General features: G+C 44.3%; 1 protein-coding gene across 1 annotated transcript in view; it reads right to left on the reverse strand.

The window, feature by feature from the left end:
• Window positions 1-25,219, reverse strand: part of KAT5 (lysine acetyltransferase 5) — a 267,178-nt gene that overhangs the window by 75,481 nt on the left and 166,478 nt on the right. Inside the window, 1 exon segment of the mRNA XM_033954195.1 lies at window positions 13,976-14,059. Within this exon segment, the coding sequence (XP_033810086.1) occupies window positions 13,976-14,059 (84 nt within the window).

Genomic DNA, 25,219 nt, shown 5'->3' on the forward strand with positions numbered 1-25,219 from the left:
CTTAATCCTCCATAGCCCCAGGTACATTAGATAGATTGTGAGCCCACCGGGACAGAGAGGGAAAAATGCTTGAGTACCTGATTGTAAAAACCGCTTAGATAACCTTGATAGGCGGTATATAAAATCCTAATAAACTTGAAACTTGATCTGAAGATGGAAGCTTTGGAAGCCGGTCTTCCTTTCTAGCTAGAATTTGTCAATACAAACAAATGATCAGAAAGACAAAACTCATTTGTCACTTCGAGATACCTGAGAAAGACTCTCCTAATATCCAGAAACTTCAATATTATGTCCTCTTTCTTGGAGTCCACAGGACTAAATGTGAGCAAACTTCTTGGTTAACATAAAATGCCAAAACTCCTTAGGCAAGAAGGAAGACACCATATGGAGTGATACTCCAGCCTCCGTAAATTGGAGGAATGGTTCTCTGCAGGACAGAGCCTGCAGTTCCGAGACTCTGCTTGTCGAGGCAAAAGCCATTAAGAATACCATAAGATCCATAAGCTAAGCCTTCTGTAAGGGCTCAAACAGAGTTGAACAGAAGACCTTGAGAACCACATTAAGATTCCAGGACAGGCAAGGTGAGCAAGATGCAATGTCCTTTTCAGAAACCTGGAAACATCCAAGTGTATAGCTAATGGAATCTTATCCACTCATGCTCAAAAACACGACAGCCCCACGAGCTGCACCTTGAGAGGAGAGACCACTAGGCCCTTTTCCTAGACCGACCTGGAGAAATTCCAGGACAGCTACTGCTGGTGTGTCAACCACAAAACATTTTCCAAGCCTCTGCATAGGCTGCGATCTTTGCTTGCTTCTTGGACCTCAGTAGAGTCGCAATAACCACCTCAGAATAGCCCCTGCCCTCTAGAGACACATGCTCAAGAGCCAAGTCATAAGCCCAAAGCGTTACAGATCCTCCAGGTTAATTAGGCCCTGAGAGTGAAGAGTTGAAAGCAGTGTTAGCTTGAGGCTTTTGTCCTTCATCAGTTGGACGCCATGGCCAATCTGGAGTAACCAGGATGACAAGATCCAGATGGGCTGCTATTCTTTGAAGGACCTGGTCTATCATGGACCAAGGGGAATGCACACAAAGTAGATCTGACTTCAGCCACCTTTGAACCAGCACATCCATGCTGATGCTTGCAGGCTCGTATCTTCAGTTAAAGAACCACAACACTTTCTTGTTCTCCACCGTCACCATCAGATCAAAAGTTGGATTTTCCCAACAACACACAGTGCTGTGAAATGTTATTTGCAACAGGAACCATTCCACAGGCTTCAGGATCCACCGGCTCAAATAGTATGCCTACCATATGTGCTACTGAGAGTGCTGGAAACATAGAAACATGATGGCAGATAAAGGCCAGACCATCCACAGTAACCATTATCCTTATGTTCTTATGTTCTCTAAGAGATCCCGTGTACCTATCCCACGCCTTCTTGAATTCAGACAATCTCTGTTTCCACCACTTCTTCCAGGAGACTTTTCCACGCATCTACCACCCTTTCTGTAAAAGGGTAAACCTCAGCTTACTGAAACAAGTGAGCTTCCATTCTCAAGGAATTGGCGTTGTCTGAAAAGACCCTGGCCGCTTTGTGTTCCAGGGAGATCTCTAGCTCCTGGAATGCCAGACAGATGGCTCGTAGTTCCAGCCAGGTGATGGACCACCTCTTCTGCAAGGGTAACCATGTCCCCTAAACTGAGTGCCCCTTGCATTGGCCTCCACAGCCATAAAAGCTGGAATCTGTCATCAGAATTACCCACGAAAAAATGCAGAGGCAAGCCCTTGGAGAGGGAATCTGTCCTGAGCTATCACGTAGACTAGTGGTCTCAAACTTGCGGCCCGCCTGGTACTATTTTGAGGCCCTTGGTATGTTTATCATAACCACAAAAGTAAAATAAAAGTTTCTTGATCATATGTCTCTTTAACTACAAATGACAATACAATGACAATGTATTATTATTAAGACTTAGCCAAAAGGAAAGATTTATAAACTATAAAGTTTTACCTCATGCAAAATTGTCATTTCTTTAATAAGACATTAACTATTTTTTCTGAGGCCCTCCAAGTACCTACAAATCCAAAATGTGGCAAAGGGTTTGAGTTTGAGACCACTGGCATAGACTGTGTTGTCTTGCCTCTGGCAACAATGTCAGCAGTCTGCTGAGGATCCTTCTGAAGTGACCAACAGGAAAATAACACATCCAGGAGTGTTGTAGATGGGCTGTTGCTCGGACAACCGCCAAAATTCCTTCAGATCTGGATGGAGCTCTGATTAGCCAATCGCCTACATACGGGTGTACCTGGATTTCTAACTCGTGCGGAAGTTGCACTGCCACAATGAGCATCACATTGGTGAATGTGCAAGGTGCTGTCGCAAACTTGAAGAGGAGTGTGGACAACTGGAAGTGTTGTTGGAACACGGCACCACAAGAACCTTTTCGTTCACTGGGAAAACAGAAATATTGCATTATATTACATTATATTAGGGATTTCTATTCCGCCATTACCTTGAGGTTCAAGGTGGATTACAAATGGATTGTCTGGAGATTAGAAGTATTTAGGGAGTAGTTTGTACATTTTTTTGACTTGCTAAGGATTACATCTGAGTTGTCAAGATATTGGAGGTACATATGTAGTAGTTGTAGGTGATGCAGGTGATGCTTGGGACATTCCTGATTGTGTTAGTTGGGTTTTATGTGTTTTTTGAATAGAAGGGTTTTTATTTCTTTCTTGAAGGTTTTGTAGTCTGTGGTCGTGGTCAGTAGATTATAGAGTTGTGAGTCAAGTGTTGCAGCTCGAGTGGCTAGGAGGTTGTCATATAGTTTTTTTCTTTTGACATTTTTGGTGGAGGGTGTGTGCGTGGGTTCTCCTATGTCTGGTTGAGGTGGATTGAATTAGTCGATTGTTCCAATAGGCTGGGCTGTCTCCGTTTATTGCTTTAAATAGTAGGCAGTAAAATTTGAAGTGTATTCTCGCTTGTATTAGGAGCCAATGTGAGTCGTGGTATGCAGATATGCCTCTATCAAGTCTAGCACGGCTAAAAATTCTTCCAGCACTACCAAGGCAATGACTGACCTTACTGTTTCCATGCAGAAGCGAGGTATCTTGAGGACCACATTTACTGACTTCAAGTCCAGAATTGGCCTCCGAGTCTTCCGAGTCTCTCTTGAGCCTGATGAGCTATATAGAGTATCTGCCTAAGCCCGATTCTCCTTCTGGTACAGGTTCTATGGCCCAAATAGACAAGAGTTGCTGTACCATTGCTCAGACCCGATCGCTTTCTTCGGCTGGTGGGCTGGAGAATCTAGGAACAAGTCTAACAGAGGGTAGAAGAACTCTAGTTTGTAGCCCTCCCATATAATGTCCAAGACCCACTGGTCCAATCCTAGTAAGCCAAAAATCTTCCTTCTACGTGCAGAGGATCACTACTGACCTGGCGCCATTGTTGCTTCTTATAGACTGCTGAAGGAAAAGAACTGGAAGATTGAGGATGCCTGCCGCCTACAAATCTCTGCCTATAGCCTTAGTAGGATCTCTGCATGGAGAACCCACCAGTATACTAGCAGAACCTCCTATAGCCCTGAAAATTATCCCAACCAGATCCTCTAGCAGTCCTTGGTTGAGTATCTGGCAATGTCTTAAGGCGTTATTCTGCTGTACTGGTCAGAACTAACTAAACTGAAGCAAGTAGCATGACGCTTAGAGAGACTCTGGAATAAAACCAAGAAAGAATCCGATAGAGCTAATTGGAGATCAAAGATAAAAGAATACAAACAATTAATTAAAGATAAAAGTCAAACTTTCTACTCCAATAAAATTGGACCATCCACAGTCAACAGCAAAAAATTATTTAGACTAGTAAATACACTATTCAATATTGACCATCTGAAATGCTCATCTTTCATCAACATACCTATATCAGAGAACTTAGCCTCTTATTTTAGGACCAAAATTCACAATGTAAGACTACCTTTTCAAGGACCTTCTAGCAACCAAACTCCTATAAATACCCTACTGCCGGACACAGTGATTCCAGCTAATATGAATTGGAACCATTTCGATATTCACAATTGGCAATTATTCCTCACACTCTACAATAAGTATTCACGCTCTCATTGTAGGTTAGATAACTGCTCTCCAGCTATCTTGGAAACGGCCCTCATCTCCTTCAAGGTTAAACTTTTTGAATGGATTTCTCATCTAATGTGTAATGGAAACTTACCAGAAGAACTAGGTCATATTATCGTTATTCCTATTGTTAAAAACTATTTGGAATCCATCTCAGCAATAGACAATTATAGACCTATAGCCTATATGCCATTCTTCACTAAACTTATAGAGGGCCTGGTGAATGCTGTTTAGATGGAGTACATGGAAAAATTTGATATCTTACATGAATCTCAATCAGACTTTCGATCAAATTGCAGCACTGAAACTGTCTTAGCTTCTATGGTAGATTATACCTTTCAATTAGTCACTGTAGGAAAGAATGCACTGATTCTACAATTTGATTTAAGCAGTGCATTCGATTTGGTTGATCATGACATCTTGCTTGAATGCATAAACACCATAGGAATTTCTGGTCAGGTTCTGAATTGGTTCTAGAGTTTCTTACAAAACCGCACATATTAAGTTTTTAGTGAGGAAGTATATTCCAAAAAGTGGACTAACTGCTGTGGCGTTCCACAGGGATCGCCACCGTTTCCTTCCCTCTTTAACCTTATACGGCTTCTCTGGGAAGAGAACTATCTAAACTGAACTTACAAACATACATTTATACTGACAACATCACAATCATTGTTCTTTTTATCACACTCATTAGAAACAAAGGTTTATATAACATCTATATTCAATCTCACTGAAAAATGGGCTAAAGATTTCAAATTGAATTCAGAAAATATAAATATATTCCTTGCAAGTCCATCCAACAAAATCACAGAATCTTCTCTTCTGATAAATGGAATGAACTATACTATCAGTTACACAATAAAAATTCTAGGTGTCATATTAGACCAATCTTTAACTTTCGAAACACATACTGACATCTTGATTAAAAAATGTTTGGAAATTACACTCTTTGGAAATTACGTACATTAAAACCTTATTTTGATTTCTCATCCTTCAGATTGCTGGTATGCTGGTGAGCACATTGGACTACTGTAACATCATTTATTTAGGGTCATTCAAAAAAACTACCAGGAGATTGAGAATCATTCAAAATACTGCAGTACGTTTGAAATTTGGGTTGAAAAAAAATCAAATCACGTTACCCCATACTAAAGGAAATTACACTGGCTGCCAGAATCATTTTCAAACTTGCATGTTTGTGCTACAAAACACTGGCAGGCTTTGCTCCCATTTATCTTGTCAACTGCTTTGTATTCTCTACAATCCTTCGACCCACATGGAGAATTTCTCTATTCTCTTTTCCTATGCTAAAAGGATGTACTGTAAAAAGATTCCTGGACAAAACTTTAGCTTACCAGGCTAGTGCCTGGAGCAAAACCTTAAATACTCTATTTATAAATTCACTGTCTTATCAAACGTTTAGGAAATCTGTGCAATCTTATTTGTATGATAAATTTGCTTGAGAAACCTTTTTGTGAATTCTTCCCCTTACCAAATGTTATAGGAAACCTGTGAAATCTCTTTTGTATGACAATTTTGGCTAAAGAAATCCAACCATGCTAGTTATATAATTCCATTTGTATTTCATCAGTGTCTGGCAAATCCTCTTTGTTGTAAACAGCTCTGAACTGTTAAGGTATAGCGGGTTATGTAATTCCTTCCAACCAACTCCTGCATTGGTTGCCGATGGAGGCACGTGTGAAGTTTAAGTTTGGATGTTTCTGCTTTAAGGTACTGTTCGGTTTAGCCCCTAAATAGATAACTGACCTTTTCTCCTTCCCAACCAACAGACATAAGAGAAGCTCACACTTGAATTTTATATCTCCACCGGTAAGAGAATGTAAATTCAAAAGTCATCATCAACATCTTCTCTCATATCAAGCAGTATTATGGGGAAAAGACCTGGAATAATTACTTATGCTTGCTAATACTTATGGGGAATTTACGAGACACCTAAAAACATATCTATTCCTAAAGTATTTAAGCAACTGATTTGTACAACCTTTCCCACATTAACTGATCTCTAGAGCCGCTATTCACTAGTTGTAACTTGTCAGTTCTACTCAATTTGTAGCATTTTTTTAATCATTGTAAACCGCATAGAACTTCACGGTCCTGCGGTATATAAACTGCTATTATTATTATGTTACAAATAAATAATTATTATTGCCAAAGAGCAACCTGCTCAAGTTAGCCTTGGAATTAGAATCTCCCACCCACTGCCTGATCCAGAGCAGTCTGCAGGTGGAAATAGAATAAGCAGAAACTTTGCTCATGACCCTGAACATGTTATATAATGCATCTGCTATATACTCATTCCCCCCCCCCCCGTCCTCCCACAAGGGAGCCCAACATAATCTAGAATAAGAAGCGCTTGCAACAAAGGATACTGCGGCCTATGCTCACATTATCCCTCTCCTAAAGTCACTTCATTGGATTCCCATCTGTTTCAGCATACAGTTCAAACTCCTCTTGCTGACTTATAGATGCATTCACTCAGCTGCCCCTCCCTATCTCTGTTATCTCCCCCTATGTTTCCCCCAGCAAACTCCACTCAGCTGGTGGGTCCCTCGTCTGCACCCTTCTCCTTTGCCAACTACAGACGCCATCCCTTCTATCTTGCTGCGCCGTATGTCTGGAACAAACTGCCCGAATATCTATGGTGGGCTCCGTCTCTTGCAGTGTTAAAATCCAAGTTAAAAGCCCATCTCTTCGAGACTGTTTTCAACTCCTAGCTCCTCTCACCTTGGGTTCTGCATTCCCAACCCTATATTTCATGTCTGTCTGTCCAAGTTAGATTGTAAGCTCTTCTGAGCAGGGACAGTCTATTAAATGTCAAAATATACAGCGCTGTGTATGCCTTTCAATGCTATATAACTGTTAAATAGTAGTAGTAATAGTCTATGATCCTGCACATACTGGGCAGAAAGTTCATTTTGTAACCTGCGGTCCCCTAAATTATTTCCTTGGGTGAGGAAATAATTGCTGGAACTCTGACACCATTGGATACAGCTTGGATCTGGCTTTAGCTATGCTCACGGGCCCCATGTGGTTCTCCCACTGCTCCATGAAAAGCAGCATGACATCAGGATGTAAAGGAAGCATGTGTCCTGAGCTTTAGAACCACTCTCCACTGAAGACTGAGCAGCAGCAGATTGTACAGGCTCTTTAACTCTTGCAAAACCTCTGTGACAATGTCTAACAGACCCAACAGCTTAAACAGCCTGCGCACTGTCAATCATTTCCCTGGACCAGAGCAATCAATGCCTGCTGGACAGCGGCCTTAGCCTGAGATTCTGAACCTCCAAACACGGACAGCACGCTGGAGGAGAGGAGGCATAACATAACAGATCTTTACTACATAACCTTGTACGTTCTATTCGGTTAACAAAGTTATAAAACATATAATCATTAAGAATAATCATTATTTAGGAAACAAATATGTCTTCAACTGTTTTTTTAAATGGTAATAGGACTCTGAACTCAGTAAGAGACTTCAAGTTCTTGTCCCAGAGTACTGCCTGAAAAGAGAGAAGACATTGATGAAACCTTTTATAATGACAACCTTATACTGAAGGAAAATTTAAAAGACCATGAGATTTTCGCATACGAGTTGAGTAAGCAATGGCAAATGAATCCACTAAGTAGTTGGAAGATAGAATCTGAGTTCAAATCATTACCATGTCTTTCCGATTGGACTTCCTGGTCTGTGGCTGAACTCTGCCTATTAGATCTTACGCTCCTGGAGGATGGCCCCCCTGTGCTACCACCTGAGCGGAACCAGAGCAGGCAGACTAGTTTTTATAATTCAAATATGCATCACATAAAAAATATACAAAATCTGGAATAAATACCTGCCCAGAAAGGCCAACTGCCCCCTGCAGGTTCTGCCTTTGTCACTCTGATTCTGAGGGTCCAGAATCCTCAAGGCACCCCTCTGCCACAGATGCTGACTCTGACTGTCACCTCTGGGAAGGTCTTAATTACAAAGTCATAAAAACTGCTCTTCTACTACTGAAGAGAGGGAACAGAATCGCTTATAACCCCTGCAAATTTTCAAATGGAGAAAAAGACCTCATTAATGCTCCAAAGGATCTAACACCAGATTCTGTGGTCACCAGATTCACAAAAGATTTGGCTAGTACAGCGAGTATATATCAGTCATAGGTCAAAAAAAACTCCACTTGTTAGGGTAGTATTCTAGTCCTCACATAAAGCAGGTTGCGGAGTAGTATAATCAACGGGACATGGAGGAAGCGATCATCCAAAAACAACAAAAAACAAAAAAAATGGCCACTTATCGCGAGCTGTTCCGTTGATTACAGATTCGTGTCCTTATTCAACAAGTCCCAGTAGCAGAATTTCAAATCCCAACGGGAGTACCCTGTTTTGCCGATCGCATCATCAGGGGAAAATTAGATAAACAATCCTCCGCTCTGGCATTATTGCAAAAGAATGGCCATGCAATAATGCCAGAGCGGAGGATTGTTTATCTAATTTTCCCCTGATGATGCGATCAGTGAAATGGGGTACTGCTTTTGGGATCTGAAATACTGCTAATGAGACTTGTTTGATAAGGACAAGGTCTGTAATCAATGGAACAGCTCGAGATAAGTGGCCATTTTTTGTTCTTTGCTGTTTTTGGATGATCGTTTCCTCCATGTCCCATTGATTGTACTACTCCGTAACCTGCTTTATGCGAGGACTAGAATACTACCCTAACAAGTAGAGGTTTTTTTTTTACCTATGACTGTACTAGCCAATACTTTGTGAGTCTGGTAATCACAGCATAGTGTTAGCTCCTTTGGAGCATTAATAATGTCTTTTTCTCCACTTGAGAATTTGCAGGGGTTATAAGCGATTCTGTTCCCACTCTTCAGCAGTTTTTGTGACTTTGTTTGATTCACTGTTCTTTCTCCATTTGCTGTTATTATTATTTAGTAAGGTCTTAATTACTCTAGAGTGACTCTTCTGTAGTTCCAAAAGTCTCAAGGGGTCAGATAGGCTAAGCCTGATGCAATCCTCTCACATGCTGCGCAGCTTGCAGAACAAGGACGGACCTCCACTGGCCATCCAGCACAAATCTGGTATGAATCCGGAGCATCAGTACTGGAGGAGTTAAGCAATATTAATATTAAGCAAAAATGAGGCAATTTAAGGCAGGTAAAAGCTCTGAAAATCCAAAATGGCCACAGTGGCAGTGATTTTGGTATCAAAAATGGTTCAAAACACTAAAAAAATAAAAGTAAAAAAAACCTGGAATGGGTTAAAAAAAAAAAAAGAGGTATGAGATCACTAATCTGGCCCAAGAAAACCTCAAAATCACAATTTTCCCCTTAGGTTATAAATAGCCTGTACTCACATGTGCCAGCTTGTGCTGGGAACTGCTGCAGCTGTCCCTACAGCTGATAAAGAGAGAAGATTTCTGCCTCAAACAAGCCTGAAAACTTCAGAGGTTTCTATCTTTGGGCTGCCAGCAGACCCAAAAAAGGTGGGCTGAGACCTCAACCCCCCTCATGGTTCCATGTGCGACAACTGGCAGAGGAAAAATTGCAGCCGGTCCCATTCTGACCCTCTGGAATGCCTTGGGGCCCCACAGCCTGCACTCAAGCTCCTGCCTAAATCAGAGGCGAGCTTTGCTCCCAAAGGAAAGGTCCTTGAGCATCCACGACTGTTAGAGCAGGCTAGATAAACAGGTACTTCAGGGAGAAGCCTGCCAACTGCAGAACCCTGCACCGAGAAACTGTGTCTCTCCCGCAGTCAGAGCTGTCCCAGGAACCCTGGAAACTTCTGCAGCACCAAAAAGCTTTGAGATCCAGAACAAAAATCCTGAAAATAACAAACAGATGTCACAGAAGATTAGAAAAACACTTTCTCAGCTCGCTTGCAGAAAGGAAAAATTGAATGGCTACAGCACAGTCCACTGGGAAGAGAGGTGGAGCCGAAGAAAATGACTGTTGTCTTCTACAATGAAACTAGCGGTTTGAGGGTGACTACCCAGTGGTTCAAGAATGATGTGCCTCTTGCACTACAACTCAGTTTCTCTTACTATGTGGCCCTTGAATGAGCACAGTTGTTAAATAAAAGCTATTCCATCAGGGTTATCAAGACATTGTTTAGTTCCCCTCCTTGGCTTATGCTAGAGTTTGGAGGACTGGTGTGATGACAAGAGAGTCTGTTGCATGTGATGGTAACAGGAGTGTTGAGAGATTTTCCAAGATGGAATGGTTAAGGGTTGGATTATGTCTTTCCTTTGAGTGCAGTTAGCAGCAATAGCGTGTTTTTAGGGGTGGATTCATGACCAGCCTCTGGCACTGCATGCAGATGTTGTGTGGTTCTTCCAGGATGTTAAGTAACTTAAGGCCTCTTTCAGAATGATTATTCCTCTCTGGGATTTGAACTTGGTTTTGTCAGCCTTGGTCAAAGCACCCTTTGAACCCTCTGTTAGAGGTAGATTTTTTGGAAGCTATCATTTTGGCTCAGCGGATTTCAGAATTAAACTCTGTCTTGGTGGGAACCATTTTCCCTTACACCTTCCCCTTTTCTGGGAATAGGTGGTTCTTCATTTAGTATCATTTTTTTCCTGAAGGTGGTTTTTCCTTTTCATTTTAACCAGTCTATTATACTTCCTGTGTTTGCTTGAGAATCTCTCTTTCAGTTGAATATGTGCAGGGCTCCGCATTGCTACTTAGCAGACAGAGGAATTTCAGAAGTTAGATAGGCTCTTTTTGTTGCTTGGGAGCCAAGGAAAGATGAGATGACTTGGAAAAGTACAGTAGCCAGATGGATTAAGGAGGCAAATGCTCAAAGGCAGGCAAATGCTCAAAGGCAGAGCATTTCCAGAAGAACTGAAGGCACATTCTACCATAGTGCAAGCCTCTTCATGGGCAGAACATTGTTTGATCCCTTCTTGGGATATTTGCAGGGCACTAACCTAGATATCCCTTCATTCCTTTGTGAAACATTACTGACTTCAGGCAGGAGGCAGTTTTGAGGGCTCAAATATTGGTGCAGGAAATGTTGGAATCCCACCCTCGTTGAGTACTGCTTTTGTACTTACCACTCATCAGGAATGGTCTACAGAGAAGAGGGAGAAATTTAGAGCTTACTTGATAATTTTCTTTCCTTGAATCTCTCCAGATCAATCCCCAACATGGGTGTTTCAGTAGGATTCTGTGGTTTACTTGTTCTGAAGGTTTGGAGTGGACAATGAAATGAAGAATTGACAAAGAATTGACTAAAGTAGAAAAAGAAATGTATGTGTTTTGTTGTTTTCTTCTTCTCCTGGGTTGTTGTTGGAGGTGGGGTGGGGGTTCTGTTTAATTCTAGTTACTGCTTTGGTCAACAGAAATACTGACTGGCTCATGTTTGCACGGGACTTATAGGGTGATGAAACACAGTAGTTCTCAGTCTCCATCTGCTGATAGGGAAGTATGTGCCCATTTGTTGGGAATGATCTGGAGAAACTGAAGGAAAGAAAGTTAGCAGGTAAGATCTAATTTATTCTTACATAAATTATTGATCTTTAAAGAAAATGTGTGGGTGAACAAATAAAAATAAAATGGAGCCCTGCACATTCCTTACCTTGCATATTTGAAGCATATATTCATATTTATATATTATCACTTTCTTGGGGTGTAAGTCATTATGCCCAAATTGATGGCCTATGTTTTCCACCCAAAAATATGTATTAAAAAGAAAAAAAAATGTGTATGTATATACATATATTGAAATGTAGCTTTAAGAAGTAGAGCTTACCTCCTCAAGGCAAGCCAGGTACTGCGAGATTGGAGTGGCTGCTGCTTCCTGATGAGGCGCCGATGCCAAGAAACGCGAGCCTGCTGCCGGAAATGGCGCAGCCCAACGCCGCTACGCAGGGCAAAAATTAAGATTTGGGGATTTGTTTTGGGGAACATTTCATTATTTATTTGAACTTTCGTGGTCGGAGGAAGGGGGGAAAAGGAAAACAAAAAAAATCCCCATGAAAATGAACAGTGGAGCTAAAATAAATCCATATTTCTGTATCAGCGCAAGGTAAGGGATGTGCAGTGCCACAGCTCACCCATTCATCATTAAACATCTGCATCATAGACACCATCTTTGCCATAGGGTTGGGGAAGGAAACCCCTGGTAAGTGGGGTTCAGACATAGACTGAAATATAACTTTGAGGTGATGCCCATCTTGGAATTCCTATTAGTCCCCTGAGCTCTGTGGATCCCCACCTTCCACCAGTTGCTGAGGGGAACTGGCGGAAGATGACGATGATAACTTAGGTAAATACCCTGACCCCCTTACTTCCTACTCTGTACCTGAGAGACACTACCCGTCCATCTTAACATATGCAGAAAAGGTGAATGATTTTCAGCATGTGTTTAGGATACACATTTTAACACTCTCTTCCTTAAGTTTGGCCCAGGGACAGCACTATTTTATTCCAGGGTCAGAACTTCTAATGCTACAAAGGTAGCATTCACAACTCCTGTAGGAGAATATCAATCACTACACAATGGTAATCGTGGCAGAATTTAGGGCCCATGATAGCCTAATTACAGAATATTCTGACCTGGGACCATCACTGTGATAGCTAGGCTGAGCTGGGGAATCCAGAGACCTATTTATGAAATCTAATATAGCTCAATAAAGGCCAGGTCTGATGGATCTGGAAGCCCAAAAGAAAACAAAGGAACACACACTCCCTTCTGTAATGTTTCAAAGCAGGCCCTGTGGCTAAAATTGCATTATATTCGCACAAAAAATTAATGAATAAACATGACCCAATGGGGGGGGGGGAGCAGGGCAATGATGGTGGTAGGGGGAAACCTTCTCTCTAGCAGTTGTTAGGAAGAGGCAAAATAGGATTTATCACCTATGAAGAGTTAATCACTTTAAAACAGTGCTACTTAACATGGACTGTGTGACCTTTGCCCAACAGAAGAGCTTTCCCAGCTACCTGCATATCCTCCCACTACTTCTGAGCAAAGGGCTCTCCCAACTGCCTGTGCACCCTTCCTCTGAGCAAAAGGATTATCCTAACTACTTGCACAACTAACTATGCCTCTGAAAAAAAGAAGGGTCTCCCAACTGATTGTACACCCTCCCCACTAACGAGTAAAAGAAGAGCTCTCTCAGTTGCCTGCATGCCCTCCCACTAAAGACAACTGCAACACAGTCAATGTTAGTTAAAGGTACCAGAACACTGGTGAAGAGGATGTTAGGAGTGGGGAATAATATTAATGGCAGGCTGTTGGTTGCTTTGCTCCACAATACAAGCTGTCAAGTATTTCAACACAATTTTTTTCTTGACTTCTGCATGAAATCCCTTGACAGTTAGTACATTTTAATGTGGCATATTTCATAAAACTCAAATCTTCAGGTGAAGAAATTATGCCATCCCCCTAAATTCACTGATTACTTATGGGAAACTCAGAATCAACTTGGTGATATCATTAAATACTTTCAATAATCACCAAAAGTTTTCTTCAAATTAAACATTCACTAAACGCATCAAAAAAGTGATAATGTGAAGTGCTCAGACCCACAACCGGAATGCAAAGTGAAATATCACAGCATTGGTTGCCATTCAGACCATCATAGCCTTCACTGTCTTAACCTCCATACTTTACTCAAAAGTTGTTGTTTTTTAATAGTGATGAACTAACTAATAAAATGATGACTTATCTGTCTCTCCATGGTGGATTGTAGATGGTATTGTGGCAACCTCATGAAAAACAAACAATACTAGTAACTTCAATGTGTTGTCTCTATTATTGAAAGTATCCCCCTAATTCCCCCACGCAGAGTAAGTGCCCTTTCTATAAGCCAAGGTCTCTCTGCTCACCTCATCTGTGCCCAAGCAGCTGGATTTTCTCTTTCTCCCAGGCTGTGCTGCTGCAACAGTTATTGGTCGTCTTGCAGAGCCATTCTGGAAGAACAAAGCGATTAGTTATGCAATAGCAGGTGAGTTCAACTTATTTCACCTCTTATCCCTCACAGCTAGTTTGGACATAGTTAGCCATGGCCTGTTATGACTTGTCCCTCCACTGCTCTGAGCACATCCTATCACAGGAATGCAGGAGCTCAAACATCCAATACTGTAAACAGGTTAGATTTCATGATATCATTAATGCAGGTACTGACAAATTTTCTTCCCACTACCATATTCTCCACTAAGATAGGAGCTAGGAAAGGGGCTCTCTTCTGAGATCTGTGCCAGCTCCTTTAGGGCCTGTTTTACTATTTTCCTATTTCTTGTCAAAGGGAAAAGAAAAACAATACAGTATATCTGGCCCTTAAATTAGAGCATGACACAGAAACAAATTTGTCCATGTTCTGGCAGGCTCCATCTCCATCCTAGCCCCTCTGAGCTCTGTCCCCATCCCCATGGCCTCTGTCCTTATCTGCACAAGCCTTGAACACTTATATTTAAATCTTTTTATTAAAATTAAAAAATGGACAATATTCTGTACAATTGTTTATAAATCACAAATAGAGCCTTCTATTTTTATCTGGTTTTGGTACAACCTTCCCAAAGATTCAGTTGCCTATATTTTTGCATCATCTGGGAAGGTAATTGGATTGTCTTTCAGAACAGGAAAATAAGTGTCTTTTAAATGTTAGAAATGTTCCTTGATGCCAGCAACGATGGATGAATCTGTTGCAGTAACAGTAAGATGCTTGAGCAGTTGGGCACATGATAGAAGAATGTTGCAGATGGCAAACAAGACACAAATGATGTCATTTAACAGTAACATGGTAAATGGCGGCAGATAAAAGACCTAAACGGTCCAGCCAGTCTGCCTGGTAACTGCATACATTACAATTTCATGACTTTGTCTTTTTTTTTTTTTTTTTTTCCTTCGCTTCTTTCTTGTGGGTCACAAGCCTTAGAAGTCCACCCACTACTGTCCTTGGGTTTAAACTACTGGAATTGCTGTTGAAGCTTAATCCAGCCTATCCAAACCATCTCCTTTACAGGATTCAGGTCGTGAAAGTTTGCCCATTCATATTCTAGTTAGAGATCCTTTGCGTTTATCCCACGCTTTTTTTAATTCCATCACCGTTTTCCTCTCCATCACCTCCCTCGGGAGGGCATTCCAGACATCTACCACCCTCTCTGTGAAAAAGAATATCCTAACATTACTCCTAAGTCTACCACCCCTCAACCTCAAATTATGTCCTCTAGTTTTACCAATCTCCTTTCTCTGGAAAAGATTTGATCCTATATTAATAACTTTCAAATATTTAAATGTCTGTGTCATATCACCCCTGTCCCTTCTATCCTCCAGAGAATATATGTTGAGGTCCTACAGTCTTTTCTCGTACTTCTTGTGATGCAGACCCCCTACCATTTTTGTCGCTTTCCTCTGGACTGCTTCAAGTCTCCTTATATCCTTGGGCAGATGTTGACTACAAGACTGAATACAATAGAGATATACAGTATTTTTCGCTCAATAAGACACACTTTTTCCACCGGTGGAAATGTCTATGTGTCTTATGCAGCAAAGATATAAATTTTTAACACCCCCCCCAGTTGAGCCTTTTAATAACACCCCAGTACCTTTTTTAACCCTCGTTCCATTTTAAAACACCCCCCGCCCAGTCCCATCCCTCTTCAAATCTCCCCATTGCCAGGTGGTCCAGCGGTGCATCAGCTGGCAGGCGCGAGCCCTCCGCCCGCCTGCCTGGGCCCGCACCACCTCTTCCCGTCCTGTTCCACACGGGCGGAAAGTTTGCGCCTGCCAGCCGACGCTGAAAACTCCATTCAGAGGGCGGCGCTGACACCGCTGGACCACCAGGCAAAGAGAGAGGATTAAGGAGGTGAGGAACAGGACGGGACGAGGCAGAGCAGGCCCAGGCAGGCGGGCGAAGGGCTCACGCCTGCCCACCGATGCACCGCTGGATCACCAGACAATGGGGGAGATTTTAAGAAGGATGGGACTGGGTGGGGGGTGTTTTAAAAAGGGCCAAGGGTTAAAAAAGGTACTGGGGGTGTTTTTAAAAGGCCCGATTGGGGGAGTGTTAAAAATTTATATATTCACTACGGGACGGGACAGGGTGTTGTAAAAAGGAACGAGGATTTAAAAAGGTACTGAGGGTGTTTTTAAAAGGTCCAACCAGGGGGGGGGGGTGTTAAAAATTTATATCTTCGCTACCGGACGGGACAGGGGTGTTTTAAAAAGGGACAGTGGCCAAAAAAAGGTGTTTTTAATTTTTGTTTCATTGTTCTGCATACTGGAGGTTGTTCCCTGCTCTAGGAGGGGGTGGTGTTTCATGCTGTGGTATTCTTGATTATTGTTCCAGTTTTATTTGGGACTTGTTTCTGTTTTGGGCACTGCCCTGTTTGTAATTTATTTTGGAAACACAAAGCAAAGCAAAGGAATCTTGGACATGGTGATGTAGGGAGAAATGTGGTATTATGCTGGAGAGGGGTGATAGGAGAAAAGGGCATGGGGCTGGTGGGCAGTGGTGAAAAATGCTACACATGATCCAGAGGATGATAGAGAGAGAAATGTTGGATGTGGCAGAAGAGGAGGGGGGAGAAATGCCTGGATCTCTCAAGACAGATGGACAGTGAGAGAGAGGGGGGGACACATATTGCCAATAGCGGGGGAGGAGAGAGGAAGAAAAGTTGGACTCATGGAGGGACAGAGAAAGAAATGTTGGCTGAGGAAGGGAATGGAGTCTGGAGGAGAGGAACATAAGAAAATAAGAATTGCCACTGCTGGGTCAGACCAGTGGTCTATCATGTCCAGCAGTCCGCTCCCGCGGTTGCCCTTAGATCAAAGACCAGTGCCCTGAGTCTAGCCTTACCTGCGTACATTCTGGTTCAGCAGGAAGTTGTCTAACTTTGTCTTTAATCCCAGGAGGGTGTTTTCCCCTATAACAGCCTCCGAAAGAGCGTTCCAGTTTTCCACCACTCTGGGTGAAGAACTTCCTTACATTTGTACGGAATCTATCCCCTTTTAACTTTAGAGAGGGCCCTCTCGTTCTCCCTACCTTGGAGAGGGTGAACAACCTATCTTTATCTACTAAGTCTATTTCCTTCATTATCTTGAACATTTCGATCATGTCCCTTCTCAGTCCCCTCTCTTTTCAAGGAAGAAAAGAGGCCCAGTTTCTCTAATCTCTCACTGTACGACAACTTATCCAGCCCCTTAACCATTTTAGTCGCTCTTCTCTGGACCCTTTCGAGTAGTACTATGTCGTTCTTCAAGTACAGCGACCAGTGCTGGACACAATATTCCAAGTGGGGGCGTACCATGGCCCGGTACAGCGCCATGATAACCTTCTCCGATCTGTTTGTGATCCCCTTCTTAATCATGCCTAGCATTCTGTTTGCCCTTTTCGCCGCCACCGCACATTGCACAGACGGCTTCATCGACTTGTCGACCAGTACTCTCAAGTCTCTTTGCTGTGAGGTCTCTCCGAGTACTTCACCGGACATCCTGTATTCGTGTATAAGATTTTTGTTACCGACATGCATCACCTTACACTTATCCACGTTAACCTCATTTGCCATGTCGTGGCCCATTTTTCGAGCGTGTTTATGTCACGTTGCAGGTCCTCGCAATCCTTCTGTGTCTTCGCTATTCTGAATAACTTCGTATTGTTTGCAAATTTTATCACCTCGCTCATTGTACCAATTTCCAGGTCGTTTATAAATATGTTGAAGAGCACCGTCCAAGCACCAAACCCTGCGGCACTCTACTCGTGACACTTTTCCAGTCCGAGTATTGTCCATTTACTCCCACTCTCTGTTTCCTATCCGCCAACCAGTTTTTAATCCATGTGAGTATTTCATCCTCGATTCCATGGCTCGCAATTTTTCAAAGTAGTCGTTCATGCAGGACCTTGTCGAACGCCTTCTGAAAATCCAGAAATACAATGTCAACCGGGTCACCCTTGTCTAGCTGCCTGTTAACTCCCTCGAAGAAGTGCAGCATGTTCGTCAAGCAAGATCTTCCATTGCTGAAGCCATGCTGGCTGGTCCTCATCAGATTGTGTCCGTCAAGGTGGTCAATGATGCGGTCCTTTATCAGCGCCTCTACCATTTTTCCCGGTACCGAAGTCAGACTCACCGGTCTGTAGTTTCCCGGTTCTCCCCCTCGAACCTTTCTTGAAGATCAGCATAACATTCGCCACTTTCCAGTCTTCCGGAATCCTTCCCAATTTGATTGACAGATTGGTTATTAGTTGAAACAGTTCAGCTATAACCTCTTGCAGTTTCTTGATTATCCTCGGATGGATGCCATCAGGTCCTGGGGATTTATCATTTTTAAGTCTATCAATCTGCCTGCATACTTCTTCTAGACTGACCATCAACCCTGTCAGTTTCCTGTCTTTGTTTCCTGCATATAGCCTGTTGGCTTCCGGTATGTTGTGTATATCCTCTTTGGTAAATACAGATGCAAAAAATGTGTTCAGTTTGTCGGCGATGGCTTTGTCCTCCTTTAGCACTCCCTTTATTCCATAGTCATACAACGGCCCCACCGCTTCCTTTGCGGGTCGTTTCCCCTTAATATATCAAAAAGAAAGGCTTGAAGATTTTCGCTTCCTTGGCTATTTTTTCCTCATAGTCTCTTTTGGCCCCTCTCACCGCCTTATGGCACCTTCTTTGATGTTGTTTATGCTTTTTCCAGTTTTTGTCTGTTTTTTACCTTTTCCATTCCTTAAAAGAAGTAGTCTTGTCTCTGATCGTTTCTTTCACTGCTACACTGTTCTTTTTCCTCTTGGATCCCTTGTTGATATGTGGTATATATATATTTTGCGCCTCAGTGACTGTGTCCTTAAAAAGGGACCATGCTTTCACTAGCAATTTTACAGTGCTTATCCTCTTCTTTATCTTCTTCCCCATCATCTGCTGAGTTGAAGGAGAAGGGAGTACCAAGGTTGTCTCGGCCACCGAGGAGCAATCAGAATCATGGTAGCATGGTCGCTCTGCAACTTGACAAGAGTCTTGAGAATGAGAGGGAATGGAGGGAATGCATACAGGAAGAGATTCGTCCATTCCAGAAGAAAAGCATCTGCCTTGAGGCGATGAGGAAAATAGATCCTGGAGCAGAACTGAGGCAGTTTGTGGTTGTAGGGAGCTGCAAAGAGATCTATCTGAGGCGTTCCCCACTGTGAAAAAATGTGATGAAGAGGCGAGGAGTGGAGTGTCCATTCGTGAGGTTGCAGAAGACGACTCAAGTTGTCCGCCAAGCAATTTTTCACCCCTTGGATGTAGACAGCTTTGAGGAAGGTGTTGTGGTGGATTGCCCAGTCCCAAACCTTCAGAGCTTCATGACAAAGGGAGGAAGATCTCGTCCCTCCCTGTTTGTTGACATAATACATGGCGACTTGGTAGTCCATCCGAAGGAGGACTACCTGATCTTGAAGATGTTGAAAATTACTCTGAGTTCCAACAGATTGATGTGACACTGATGATCCGTTCTGGTCCAGTGGCCCTGAGTAGGGAGACCATCGAGATGAGCGCCCCAAGCATAGGTCGAGGAATCTGCTGTGAGGACCTTAGCTAACATGTCAATTAAGACCGGACAAATACCAGACGACTGGATGATAGCAAATGTCATCCCAATTTTTAAAAAAGGATCAAGAGGTGAACCAGGAAACTACAGACCGGTGAGTCTCACATCGGTTCCTGGGAAGATAATCGAAGCACTAATCAAACATCGCATTGTACAACACTTGGAAAAGCACAACCTAATGAGAGCTAGTCAACACGGCTTCAGGAAAGGGAGGTCATGTTTGACAAATTTACTTCAATTCTTTGAGAAGGTGAACAAGCAAATAGATAGTGGAGATCCAGTGGACATAATTTACTTGGACTTCCAAAAAGCGTTTTGACAAAGTTCCGCACGCAAGGCTTATGAGTAAACTATTAAATCATGGAATAGGAGGAGAAGTGCACAGATGGATCGGAAATTGGCTAGAGAACAGAACGCAGAGGGTAACCATAAATGGGAAATTCTCGGACTGGGAAAAGGTGACCAGTGGCGTGCCCCAGGGCTCGGTTCTTGGGCTCATCTTGTTCAATATTTTTATAAATGACCTGGAACAGGAAACAACATGCAATATAATCAAGTTTGCAGATGATACAAAACTATGTCGGGCGGTTGGCTCTCAAAGGGACTGTGAGGATCTTCAGAAGGATCTAAATCAGCTGGAAACGTGGGCGATAAAGTGGCAGATGAATTTTAACATAGACAAATGAAAGGTGATGCATCTGGGAAGGAAAAACAAAGAACATGATTACAGGATGTCGGGGGTGACATTAGCCAAATGCGAACAAGAAAGGGATTTAGGGGTGCTAATAGACAGAACCCTAAAGCCATCGGCTCAATGTGCGGCGGCGGCGAAGAAAGCAAATAGGATGTTAGGCATGATTAAGAAGGGGATCACGAGTAGGTCGGAAGATGTTATAATGCCACTTTACAGAACAATGGTCAGACCACACTTAGAATACTGTGTCCAACACTGGTCTCCATACCTTAAGAAGGATAAGATTCTGTTGGAGAGGGTGCAGAGGCGAGCTACGAAACTAGTCAAATGCATGGAGAATTTAAGCTACAAGGAACGTCTTGGAAAACTGGGACTGTTCACCCTCGAAAAGAGAAGACTGCGTGGGGATCTGATAGAGACTTTTAAAATATTAAAAGGATTTGACCAAATTGACCAGGAAGCAGCATTACTGACATTTTCAGATGTGACACGGACAAGAGGTCATAGCCTGAAACTGAACGGCAGCAGGTTCAGGACAAATATCAGGAAGTTCTGTTTCACACAACGAGTGGTGGGCGCTTGGAATGCTCTCCCGGAGGAGGTGGTGGCAGAGAATACTGTTCTGGGTTTCAAACGCAAGTTGGATGCACACCTTCTTGCAAATCATATTGAGGGCTACGGGAAATCCGGGTCTCCAACAAGGAGCACCTAAATGGGCCTCCGCGTGTGCGGATCGCCGGACTAGATGGACCTTGGTCTGATCCGGTGAAGGCGTTTCTTATGTTCTTATGAGGGGGCATTTGAAACAGCAAGCGCTGGAGGGACTGGAAGAGAGCATCCACCAGCGGAGAGACTGTCTCAATGAAAGAGTGATTGCAATGTGTCGAGAAAGTGGGTCGCAAACCTGCGTCCACTGAGATGCCAGGGTCCACTGAGGAATTCTGAGGTGAAGGCTGGCAAAGCAATGTTACTTACCGTAACAGTTGTTATCCAGGGACAGCAGGCAGCTATTCTCACTAGTGGGTGATGTCATCCGACAGAGCCCCGATACGGACATCTTGCAAGCATGTCTTGCTTGAAGAAACTCAGAAGTTTCGAGATGCCCGCACCGCGCATGCGCCAGTGCCTTCCCGCCCGATGCTCCGGGCGTGTCTCCTCAGTTCAGGTAGCTAGCAGAGAAGCCAACCCAGGGGAGGTGGGTGGGACGTGAGAATAGCTGCCTGCTGTCCCTGGATAACAACTGTTACGGTAAGTAACACTGCTTTATCCCAGGACAAGCAGGCAGGTATTCTCACTAGTGGGTGACCTCCAAGCTAACCTCAATGGGATGGAGGGAGAGTTGGCAACTTAAGAGAATAAATTTTGTAACACAGTTTGGCCAAACTGCCCATCCCGTCTGGAGAAAGTATCCAGACAATAATGAGAGGTGAATGTATGAACCGACGACCAAGTGGCAGCCTTACAAATCTCCTCAATCGGTGTCGATCTGAGGAAGGCTACAGAGGCTGCCATTGCTCTGACCTTATGGGCTGTGACCCTACAGGGAAGGGGTAATCCAGCCTGGGCATAGCAGAAAGAGATACAAGCCGCCATCCAGTTGGAGATGGTGCGCTTCGATACCCAACTTGTCCCAACTTGTTTGGATCAAAGGAGACGAAAAGTTGAGGAGCAGTTCTGTGTGGTTTGGTGCGATCCAAGTAGAAAGCCAAAGCACGTTTACAGTCCAGAGTGTGCAGAGCTGATTCTCCAGGATGAGAATGAGGCTTTGGAAAAAACACTGGAAGCACGATGGATTGGTTGAGATGAAATTCAGAGACCACCTTAGGCAGGAATTTCGGGTGAGTGCGGAGGACCACCTTGTCATGATGGAATACTGTGAAAGGTGGGTCCGCCACCAAGGCCTGAAGGTCACTGACCCTGCGAGCAGATGTGAGGGCCACCAGAAAAACCACTTTCCAAGTGAGAAACTTTAGTGGAGCCTTGCTCAGAGGCTCAAAAGGAGGTTTCATAATCTGAGAAAGGACAACATTTAGATCCCAAACCACTGGAGGCGGTTTGAGAGGAGGATTGACATGAAAAAGTCCTTTCATAAATCTGGAAACCACAGGATGAGAAGAGAGAGGTTTCCCTTGTAGAGGCTGATGGAAAGCCGCAATAGCACTCAGGTGGACTCGTATAGATGTCGACTTGAGACCAGACTGAGACAGATGTAAAAGATAGTCCAAAACAGAGGATAGGGAGGCTCACTGAGGCTCCTTAGAATTGGAAATACACCATGAAGAAAATCTAGTCCATTTTTGGGAGTAGCATTGACGAGTAGCAGGCTTCCTGGAAGCCTCCAAGACATCCCTCACCGCCTGGGAAAACTGGTGCGGAGTTACGTTGAGAGGAACCAAGCTGTCAGGTGGAGAGACTGCAGGTTGGGATGAAGCAGAGACCCCTGATGCTGAGTAAGCAGTGAAGGAAACACTGGAAGTAGGCACGGTTCCCTGCTGCTGAGTTGAAGTAGAAGGGAGAACCAAGGTTGCCTGGGCCACCGAGGCATGGTGGCATGGTCAGACTTCAGCTTGACCAGAGTCTTTTGAATGAGAGGGAATGGCGGAAACGCATACAGAAAGCGATTCCCCCAATCCAGCAGAAAAGCATCTGCCTCGAGTCGATGAGGAGCGTAGATCCTGGAGCAAAACTGAGGCAGCTTGAAGTTGTGGGGAGGCGTTCCCCACTGAGCAAAGATCTGATGAAGGGGCTTGGAGTGGAGTGTCCATTCGTGAGGCTGGAGAAGACGACTCAGTTTGTCCGCCAAGACATTGTCCTTCCCCTGAATGTAGACAGCTTTGAGGAAGGTGTTGTGGCGAACCGCCCAATCCCAGACTCTGAGAGCTTCCTGGCAGAGGGAGGCCGAGCCCGTGCCCCCTTACTTGTTGACATAATACATGGCGACCTGATTGTCGGTGCGAATGAGGACCACCATGTCGTGAAGCAGATGTTGAAAAGCTTAAAGAGCATTGAAGATGGCTCTGAGCTCCAGAAGATTGATTTGATGGAGTCGGTCCGCACAGGTCCAGAATCCCTGAGTGCAAAGCCCATCCAGATGTGCTCCCCAGGCATAGGTCGAGGAATCGGTTGTGAGAACCTTCTGGTAGGGAGGAGAATGAAACAGCAAACCTCTGGATAGATTCGAAGAGGTCATCCACCAGAGTAGAGACTGCCGAAGAGCAGGAGTGACGGTGATGTGTCGAGTCAACGGATCCGACACCTGAGTCCACTGAGATGCCAGGGTCCACTGAGGAATTCTGAGGTGGAGTCTGGCAAACGGCGTCACATGAACTGTAGAGGCCATGTGGCCCAGGAGGACCATCATGAGTCTCGCTGAGATGGACTGGCGAGAAGATATAGACTGGCAGAGACGAAGAAGAGCATCCATGCGCTGAGGAGGAAGGAATGCTCGAAGCTGGATGGTGTCCAGTACCGCCCCGATGAAGGGAAGGGACTGGGTAGGCTGCAGATGAGATTTGGGAAAATTGATCTCGAAGCCTAGGCTCTGCAGGAAGCAGATCGTGGTCAAGGTCGCCGAAATGACCTTTGGAGCTGACGGAGCCTTGATGAGCCAGTCGTCGAGGTATGGAAATACCTGAAGACCCCTGTTCCGGAGTGCAGCGGCCACCACCACCAGACACTTCGTGAAGACTCTGGGAGACGAGGACAGGCCGAATGGAAGCACTCGATACTGCAGATGTAGATGTCCCACCCGAAATCTGAGGAACTTGCGGGAGGCCGGATGAATGGGAATGTGAGTGTAGGCCTCCTTGAGATCCAGAGAGCATAACCAGTCGTTCTGCTCGAGGAGAGGGTAGAGAGAAGCAAGTGTCAGCATGTGAAACCTCTCCTTGACTAGGAATTTGTTGAGGGCCCTGAGGTCCAAAATGGGTCGCAGGTTTCCCGTCTTCTTCGGAACAAGGAAGTACCGGGAGTAAAACCCCTGGTTCAGTTGGTCAGTCGGGACCGGCTCCACGGCACGAAGCCGGAGCAAAGCCTGAGCTTCCTGGAGAAGAAGGGCGATCTGAGTCAAGTTGGAAGGATACTCTCTTGGAGGGTGGTCCGGAGGGACCCGATGGAAATGAAGAGAGTATCCTTCCTTGATGATAGTAAGGACCCAGAGGTCGGTTGTTATGGCCTCCCAGCGATGATAAAAATGATGGAGGCGCCCTCCGATGGGAAAAACAGGGGGAGGCAGAACGAGGTTGGTTATGCCCTCGACGAGACAGTCAAAAAGGCTGAGTGGTCTTAGGGACAGCAGGCGATTGAGACTTAGGCTGACCCTTTTGGGGAGGCTGACGCTTCGCCGGTTGCCTCGCAGGAGGAGTTTGCCTCGGCTGATAACGCCTCTGATAAATCAATGGCGGACGAGAAGGTCGAGACTGCTGAGGCTTAGGCTTCGGCCGAAGGATAGATTGGAAGGACTTTTCGTGGTCAGACAACTTCTTCGTGACAGTCTCGATGGATTCGTCAAAAAGATCCGCCCCAGCACACGGGACGTTTGCCAGGTGGTCCTGAAGATTCGGGTCCATATCAATGGTCCGCAACCAGGCCAACCGGCGCATCGCCACCGAGCAGGCCGCCGCTCGGGCGGAGAACTCGAATGCATCATAGGCAGATTGCATTAACTGAAGCCGAAGCTGGGACAGCGAAGCAACCACTTCTTCAAACTCAAACCTAGCCTGGGATTCGATGTATGGTGTGAACTTCCAAAGCACAGGTAGAAAAAATTCCAAGTAGGCTGCAAAGTGGAAATTATAATTCAGGACTCGAGACGCCATCATCGAATTCTGATAGATGCGTCAACCAAACTTATCCATGGTTC

Source organism: Geotrypetes seraphini, chromosome 8 (genome assembly GCF_902459505.1).
Source record: "Geotrypetes seraphini chromosome 8, aGeoSer1.1, whole genome shotgun sequence".
NCBI lineage: Eukaryota > Metazoa > Chordata > Amphibia > Gymnophiona > Dermophiidae > Geotrypetes > Geotrypetes seraphini.